We start from the raw sequence: 9113 nt of genomic DNA, 5'->3' as shown, positions 1-9113 counted from the left end.
AAGCGGGAGAAAGACGGTCTGTGGAGAGAATTAGGAGGCAGAAGTCACTGGATCTGCCAACGAGCTGCTGGGAGGGTGGGGGAGGGCAGGGAGGGGTTGAGCGTGACTCAGAGTTTTCCACCAGGGTGACCAAGAACACTGGCAGGCCCTTAATTGGGGGCCCAAGAGGGAGGCAACTCTGTTGTTGTATGTGAAGGTGAGGTTTAGAGGAAGAAGCCTGAAGCAAGCACTAAGACTCCCTGACTAAGGACAAGGGAGCCTTGGTGGCCTGGTCACAGTGGGAGGGTAACGCCTATCTCAGTTTTTGGCCATCTCATCTCCTAGGCTGCCCAGCTCTCCGGGCTAGAAGACTTCTGTCCTTTTCTAGCCACCCAGAGCTGTTTAGCCCCAAGGGAGGGCAGGACTGGGGGATTTTTCTCACAGTGGGTGGACCCCTTGAGCACACAGCCCTTTGCCTCTCTGCCCCTTGAGGCAGGGAGTTGCCCGCAAGCAGCTCTTCCCAACCAGGACCAAGGCCTGGCTAGAGCCCCTGATGGTCCAGCCAGTTGTGCCACACCCTCTGGCTGGCTGAATGGAGAGAGGGAAGGGCTGAGATGGGCCAAGGCCTTCGGCTTTGAAAGCCCTCTGCTGCTGGGGCCTAAGGGCTGGGGAGAACAGCTTCCAGCTGGATCCCTTCCCTTCTCCTTGCTCTGACTCCCGACTTACAGGGAGGTGGGACAGTGCTGGAGCCACCAGGACACTCCTCCCTTCTTTGTGGCCATATCTCCTGCCTCTGGGCTTGCCTGTTAATCCAGGGAGGGCAGGGCCTGGCTGTGCCCCATGTGGCTGTCTGCCGCCTGTCAGGAGAACGGCAATCATTGTCCTAACAAGCCATGGTCCTTGGATGGCACTGCAGATTTTATGGGCTTGTGGACTTTATGGGGCTCACTCTCATCCTCTGCCTGGGCCTGGGGAGCAGTCACAGATGGGCGAGGAGGGCAGGGTGAGCCAGACTCAAACACCAGCCTGCTCTTGTGGCAAGCTCTGACTCTGGTCTGTAGAGTTGAGACATCCTTGGGTATCAGAGGGAGGAGGCTAACCCACCCTAAACCGTCTCCTCCACCATCCTGTGACATTAGAGTCCACATGTTGACCTTTTCTACAGCATCATTGGACACCCTATTTCCTAGTGTGGGAAGCTGAGGCCCTTTTCTCATTGGGGATGATGGAGTCGACTTTTCTTCCCACAGATTTTTATAGTCCTTAGGTGGCCTAACGTGTCCTCATATTCTCTACTCCCCACAGCTGTCAGCATGCCCCTCCCCCCACAGTTCTAAGCGTCGCATTGTATTGTGTACTTGGTCCAGGGAAGGTTGTCAATGCACTCAGGGCTATACAGCCCATTGGTTTTCAGGCCTGTTCTTCTATCAGAGCTGGATGAGGGGAAGGTCACCCAGAACTGCTTAGAGGATCCAAGGAGATCAGAGTCCTGGAATCACCATTAGGCCTTCCAGGTCCACTGTGGGCAAGTTTTCCAGGGCAGATAGAAAGGAGAGGGTGGGGTGGCAGGCATAGGAAGGGGGGAGGCAACAGGGGTTTGTTCTTGTTGTTTTTGTTTGTTTGTTTGTTTTTTGGACGGAAAACTGGGAAAGGAGAAATTTACATGTAAATAAAGAAAATATCTAATAAAAAGGAAAAAAAAAAAAAGCCCCGAAGGCGTCACTTGCCCCTCTCTGTCTACTAGGCTGAAGGACTCTGTGCCCTGGGGAAAGCGACTGACTTTTCCTTAGGCTTTGGGGGAAGGGCTGGACTTGGGGATATAGGGAAGGGGGTTTTGGAAGGTTAGCTAGAATGTCAAATTGTGTTTCTTTAAGTGGGGAGGAAGAAAGAGGCCTGGGACTTCCTGCCTGCCTCCCTCACGTAGCCCTCCAACCGGACTGCAAGTTCCCTCTCTGTTCTACTTCCCACCCCAAGCCATGGCTGGGGCCCCTCCCTAGGATGTCTGACAGAATTGTCCGGGGAAGTCCGACAACCAAATTCTGAGATGAGAAAGTGGGAAGAGAGACGGCAGGATGGAAGGGGATGGAGGCCCCTACCCTCACCGAACCCAGGCAGTAGCTGTCTGGCCGACTCCTGGTTGGAGCTGGGAGTAGGGAGTATTCAAGACCGGCTCAGGGAGTGCTGCTGCTCAGTATGACCACCAGGAGGCGCTGCTGGCATCGGCAACCTCTTCTTGGTTTGCTTTACCTCTGCCCTGGACTTGTCTGTTTCCTCTTGCCTTTCACCTAGTCTGCCTGACTATCTTTGATTTCAAAACAATCTTAAGCTTTAGAAGGGTTGCAAACGCTGCGCAAAGATCTTTCCCTCCTGAACTTTGGGGGAGCGAGTTTCTGACCCTCACTCCACTTTGAATACCTCCCTGATCTCACAAGGACTCCGTTTCAGGGGACACAGAGGCCAGCCTCAGAGGTTGCTGGCATGAAGATGCCACTGCCATCTAATTCTCAGACACTATGGTGTCTCACTGGGTGTCCCTGAGACGTCCTTAAGGCCACCACAAATATCTAGTTCAGAATTAGCCTCTGCTTTTAGCTGCTGTGTCTAGTGTCTGGAGTCCGCCTCCTGTCTGAGAATCTCCGACTTCTCTTGACTTTCGCAACCTTGTCACTTGTAAAGGCTCCGGGCCATTTCATTTGTAGACTGTGTCTCCCTTGAGTCAGCCTGATGTTTCCTCTTGATTGGATTCAGGTTGAGGCTTTTGGCAGGATTGTTAGAGAATGACACTCTGTACTCCGTCAGCCATCCCACGGGTACAACTTCCATTCATCTCATCCTGGGTGACAGTAACTTACTTTGATCCCTTGATTGGCATCTGTCAGGGAAACCTATCTCCCACTTTATATTTTGAGGCAGCTTCAGGTCTGTCTCCAGCTGACTTTGAACTCAGGCTGTTGGGATTACAGGTGTGCCTCCAAACCACTTTTCATCCTTTGTGACTTATATGTACAATGTGGGGAGGAGCTTTGAGACTCTATTCTGTTTTTATCCGCCTTTTGATTTCTTCATTTATTATTTGCCACACAAAGAGCTCTTTGAAGCCATGGCTATCCTTGTGTCCTGAGCCTCAGCTCTTCCGTGATGGGGACTTTGGGAGCTCCTGGGTCCTTCTGTCTGTCCCTCTTTGTTTCCTGGTTCCCTCTTAGCTGTGTGCCTCTATTCATGCTTGCTCTCTGTGTACTTGTGGCTTGTGCCTTTCTTCTTCTCTGTCCTTATCTTGGTCTACTCCGTCTGCTTCTCTGAGGCTTGTCTCATTCCCAGACGGCTTCCTCCTCCTCCCTCTGTCTATTTCTTCCTGTCTTTTTGGCTTGCTGCCTCTGACCCAGTCTCTTATTGCCCACATTTTCTGTGTTTTGGTAGCACCCAGAACCTCCTCCGTGTTGTCAGACAGGAGCCCGTGTTTGCTTAGTGTGTGTGCCACTCTTCCTCCTCCAAATCAAGTTGTTTCCTCTGGCCCTGGCTCAGAACTGGGAGGCTCAGGGACAAGGTGTGTGAAGAGATTTTAACGAGCAGGATCCCTCTGCACACTGCAATGTCCATGACCTGGTCTCAGTGTGTGTCCAGAACGGGCACCAGCTGAACCTGTTCCCTGGAGAGTTCCAGTAGAGGAGGGACCAATGTAGACAGAGGGAGAGTGTCAGGGCAGGGATTGCTTCCTTAAGGAGTCCCCAGAGTGGGAGACTCCGTAGTCTACATGTGGGATGAGCTGTATAGTGGGCAGTGCCTGTGCAGGGCTTTTTGGTCTAGAGCAGTGGTTCTCAACCTTCCTAGTGCTTTAATACAGTTAGTTCCTTATGTCTTTGTGACCCCCTAACTATGAAATTATTTTTGTTGCTACTCCATAACTGTAATTTGGGTAACGTTATGGATCATAATGTAAATATCTGTGTTTTCTGATGGTCTTAGGTGACGCTTGTGAAAGGGTCGTTTGACCCCTTCAAAGGGGTCTCAACTCCAAGATAGAAAACCATTGGTCTAGAGTGTATTCTCTTGTGTGGTTGCAAAGGACTGACTGTCAGAGCTTGGTGAGTGTGTGTTTGTAGTGCTGTCTGGAGGGGAAACGTGTGTGTGTGTGTGTGTGTGTGGGTGGGTGTGTGTGAGAGAGAGAGAGAGAGAGAGAGAGAGAGAGAGAGAGAGAGAGAGAGACCTGCTGGCCTATGTACACCTGGCAGGTCAGATAGAAGAACACTTTACCTGTTGCCTTTCTCACACAATTGGTGGTGTAGTCTCAAATAGGAACTTGTTTCATGAGTTGTGGTACATACTGTGATCCCAGCACCTGGGGGGCAGGGCTACAGTGGAGGCAGAAGGATCTTGTGATCCAGGGCCACATGGTGAGACTTGGCTCAAAGAAGTCAAACAAACAGGAAATTTAACATACTGCATTTTCATAAGAGTAGGCAGCAGAGCATACAGTTAGCATACTCAAGGCTCTGGGTTTGACCCCTCCCCCCTGAATATTATCATAATAAAAAGAATAGGAAATAAAAATAAAGGCAGAAGGGACCCCTGGACTAGAGTGAATGGTAAGTCTGAAGACAGGGAAGTGGCATGCTGGGATTTGGGCTTGAGAGATTAGGTACCACCCATAGTGGAACAGAGAAATCCATTTACCACACCTACACCTGGAATACTATGTGGCAGTGAAGCAGAAGGAACATGCAAATGTCTCAGGAGAGATCCTGCACGCTAGGTTACATGCTAATAATTCCATCTGTACGGAGTGTATGATCCAGTGAAGCCATTTGCTGATAAGGGAAGTCCTAGCAGCTCAGGACTGTGTTGGTTGGTGTGTAGAAGAAGTGCCATGTGGGCTGTGTGGTTGGTAGGTTGAAGGTGTCAAGGGCTTGGGGTTGGTGTGGGAAGGTTTTTTTTTTTTTCTTTTTCTTTTCTTTTCTTTTTTTTTTTTTTTTGAGACAGGGTTTCTCTGTGTAGCCCTGGCTATCCTGGAACTCATTCTGTAGACCAGGCTGGCCTCGAACTCAAAAATCTGCCTGCCTCTGCCTGCCAAGTGCTGGGATTAAAGGCGCGCACCACCATTGCCCAGCGGTGTGGGAGGTTTTTAACTGGGAGGAGTCATGCAGTAACCTTTGGAACAGAGTTACATGTGGCGCACTGGGAACATTGTAGCAAGTAATATTCCTTTGGCATGGATGTTTTCTAATGGCCGGGAAGGTCGGGAAGCAGATCCAGTACTTTCCACTAGATAGGCAAGCACCAGGCCACTCAGCGTTAGCTCTGCGCAATGAAGATGCACATTTAAACTTAGTCACTTCACTGCATTTTTAACTTGTGCCCTAAAGTACCAAGGTGAGTGTGAAGAGAAACGTGAATGGAAGCCATGGAGGGTGATCCCTGGGTGCTAGAGTCTGCAGTCACTGTCTGGACCCTGTCCACTGATACTCCTAGTTTGGGAGCCTGGGAGGAGGGTCCCATCAGCCCTACACTATTCTTGGTCCTTAGGCACTTCTTTTCTACTGGGGTACTTGCCTTGGTTTTTCCTCTCTTGGTTTTTCCGGCCAGGTTTTCCTCCTCTTCCATTGCCTCCTTTTCAGGACCCCAGTATTCATCCGATTGACCTCTGGGCCTTTCTTCCTACAGCCAGAAGACCTGGAGGCCCCCAAGACCCACCACTTCAAGGTGAAGGCCTTTAAGAAGGTGAAGCCCTGTGGCATCTGCCGGCAGGCCATCACTCGGGAAGGCTGTATTTGCAAAGGTGCGTAGTTGATGGGACCTAGGGCATGCTGCTGCTGTTGTAGTTGGACTGGTCTGGTCTGGGGCATGTGGGGTCACTGCTGAGCACGTGTACCCATCTCTTATCTGTTGGAGGACACTGAACACCTACCTAGGTGACAAGCACATGGAGTGTGTGATGACATGGCCGGTGGTGGATGGCATGGGCGATTAATGGTAGAGACTGTGTGAAGGTGTAGGTCTAGCCTACACCTAGGGATGGTAACCAGGTAGCATAGGAAGGTCTATGTGTAGGATGTGGTGGTGTGGGGATGGCAATGGTTGGGGTGACGGAGTCTTGTAAAGGGTTGGTGGCAGGTGATGAAAGTCATGCAGATGCCAGGGAGATCATGGGTTTGAAAGATATGACCACACTGGGTGGTGGTGACACTCACCCTTAATCCCAGCACTCAGGAGGCAGAGGCAGGCGGATCCCTGAGTTCTCTGAGTTCAAGGATTAGCTTGCTGTAGAGAGTGAGTTCCAAAACAACCAGAGACATCCTGTCTTGAAAAACCAACCAACAAGCAGGCATCTAGTGGCAATGTGGAAGGCACCAGAAGGGGCATGTCTGCTGTGAGAAAGGCATGTGGTTCGTGCAGGGGAAGTGTGTAGTCGGACTATGGAAAGTACATGGTTGGTGCATGGAAGACCCATGACTGGTATGTGCCTGCCCCTCCCCCACCCGGTGCAAAGAAGCCAAGCCACTATCCTCGCCTTCCGGTGGTTTGGGTTAACTTTAAATAGCCCCAAATCACAGCGGGCTAACATGGCTTTCCCACTCACTGTTGTCATGTGCTTTTTGAAGGGCCTCTGTGTCTCAGAGAGGACTGTCTTGTCACGGATCCCGAAGGACACTCAGCACCTGCAACTAACGCCGTCTCCCTCTACCCTAAACCTGGTTACTTACACAGATGAGGTTCTTTCAGCCCTATATCCTGTCGACCTATACCAGGTTCTCCATGTGGCTGTGTCTCTGAACTTCCCACTATGGCTCCTACCCAGTCAGCTGCCTCTCCAACCCAGTCTCCAGTAGCTTCCCTGGGTCTGAAGAGTGTGTGTCCAGTTATATACCAACACCCTGGTTAAAGCCTTTGGAGTCCTCACCGCCTCTGAGACACAGCACTTAGCTACAAACCTGTGGGTGGGACTCAGCTCTTGTCCTGTCTTGCCCCATGATAAGGGACTGAACTCTTTCCTGCTCAACCTAACAGGCTGTGCTCTCCCAACATGTCAAAGCCCAGAGGGGCCAGGCTTCAGATACTAGAGCCCAGAACAATCGCTAAGGCACTTACTGAGGACCAAGCACCAAGTATTTATAATATCTGCAAGATGCAAATCTTATACCTGCTTTATAGATGAGAAAACAGGTTGGTGGTGATTGTGTCTTTTGTTGGCCTTTAGGGTCAGAGTGGAGCTTTCAGGATCTGAACTCTGGAGGGGTCAAGGGAAAGCAGTTGGGTATGGAGGTAGGACTGTTTGACTAGAGAGCTATGGTGTGTGTGTGTGTGTGTGTGTGTGTTTGTGTGTATGTGTTTGTGTCTGTCTGTATCCAGGAAAGGCTTGAATGGCCAAAGGCATTTCTGTCCATACTCAGCCTAAACCTAGGCAACAAAAATGCTTGCAATACTCAAATCAGCCACATGGAGTCACCTTTCTCCCAAGAGATCCAGAAGGGACTCCACAAGGGATCTGGGGGAGAGGGTTTAGAGTTTGCATTTTTATTATATAACAACCTCCATTCTTCCTGTACCTCCAGGCTACATAAATTCATTTCTGTCTCTCCTTTCTCTCCACTTTCTTCCTCCTGGAGTCTTCCCCTCACCTGAGAGGCAGAAGCAGGAACAGGGAGAGAGGGAATCCTAGGGTTTGGTGTGTGACTGTGGGCACATCTCTGGCTAGTTTCTTTTGACTTTTAAATATCTGTGTCTAGCATCCCTGATGACTTGGTCCAAGCATCCTGGCTGGCAGGGCATCTGACTCCCATGTACATGGGTGCCCCAGTTTCACCCTGAACCCTGAGGCTGAGGAAAACCTGGACACCAGGCCAGACACTCCACCAAGTGTCAGGACTGGGCCTCAGAACAGCCAGGGAGTAGCCCAGCAAGAGGGTAGGAGAATGACTCTGGGCTAGGCCGGCGGTGGGAGGAGGAGTAGGAGTGAACCAAATCTGCTGGGGAGCTGAGAGATTGTGGTGGCATGAAGTGAGCAGACCATCTTCTTCGCCTGGCCACACTGCTCTTCATCTATCTGGCATCCATCTTCTCCATCTGTCCATCTGTTCTTTTGTCTGTCCATCCATCTACCCAGTCTGTCCATCAATCCATCCATCCATCCTATGTTCATTCGTCTATTCCACATTTTTTCACTAACCAATCCATCCATCCACTATTCATTTCACTCATAGAACATCCACTTTATCCTGTTGGTCCATCCATCCACTCATCCATCTATCTATCCATCCATACATACATACACTCATCCACCCATCCATTTATCCATCCATCCATCCATCCATCCATCCATCCACCCACCCAGCCAGAACCACAAGATAATGGATGTACAACCTGTTTCCTAGCAGAGGGGCTTGTGTGTTACCAAGTCCTTGTATGGCTTCTGGGACTTGACTGGGCTAGCCAGGGAATGAAGAAAAAACAGGAACATATACACAGAGAGACAGAGGAGTGGGACTGGGTGGATTAGGTTCTCTAATGGAGAAACTACCATAGTTCGGTAGTTAGTGTGTTTATTAGACGGTTGAACGGTGAGTAGGGTTGGTGTATACATTTGAACTAGGAGGCAAGTTTAGCTGGTCTCTGTAGGAGCTGTCTCTGTAGTGGGGCAGTCTTCAGGCTATAAACATCTTAGGGTTTGGGAGAGAAAGCTACAGTGGATATTTTCTGCACACTGTCAACATTCTCACCCAGACCACAGATAAGCTTTTCAGTCCCTCTGAGCCCCACCTCAGTGGGAGAAGGAGGGGCTTTGTCAGTTTCCTATGGGTCTGAGGCGTTGTTGTCCTTGACATGACTGTAGCTGTGTCAACAGCGCACATTCACCCCGGGCTTGCTCTATTCCCCACATGTGGTGAACTTTTATTCTTTGTTATTAGAGCATAACCTGTGTTTTCTGGGTTCTCTCAGTCTTTGAGTCTTGGCCTTAACACAGTGTTAGTCTGGACCAGTCGGTGGAGGCCTTGGGTGGCTGGGGTATAGACTGTCAGTGTCTGGGACTCTGTCTCTGCAGGGTCCTTCTACGGCCAGGAGGAAGCCCTGGTTCTGAAGAGATGGGCTGTCACTTGCTTTCTCATTGTCCAGTCCTCCAGCTCCACCCATGTTCCCCCAAC

General features: G+C 50.4%; 1 protein-coding gene across 7 annotated transcripts in view; it reads left to right on the top strand.

Annotated features, from left to right (window-relative positions):
• Positions 1–9113, top strand: part of Tns1 (tensin 1) — a 218521-nt gene that overhangs the window by 40067 nt on the left and 169341 nt on the right. For all 7 annotated transcript variants that reach the window (XM_031367908.1, XM_031367905.1, XM_031367910.1 and 4 more), the window contains exon 2: positions 5638–5752. In XM_031367908.1, the coding sequence (XP_031223768.1) occupies positions 5638–5752 (115 nt within the window). The remainder of the gene's footprint in view (positions 1–5637; positions 5753–9113) is intronic.

Source organism: Mastomys coucha, unplaced genomic scaffold (assembly GCF_008632895.1).
Source record: "Mastomys coucha isolate ucsf_1 unplaced genomic scaffold, UCSF_Mcou_1 pScaffold14, whole genome shotgun sequence".
NCBI classification, from domain to species: Eukaryota; Metazoa; Chordata; class Mammalia; order Rodentia; family Muridae; genus Mastomys; species Mastomys coucha.
The sequence above is the reverse complement of the archived record's forward strand: the minus strand, read 5'-3'. Positions and strand labels throughout refer to the sequence as shown.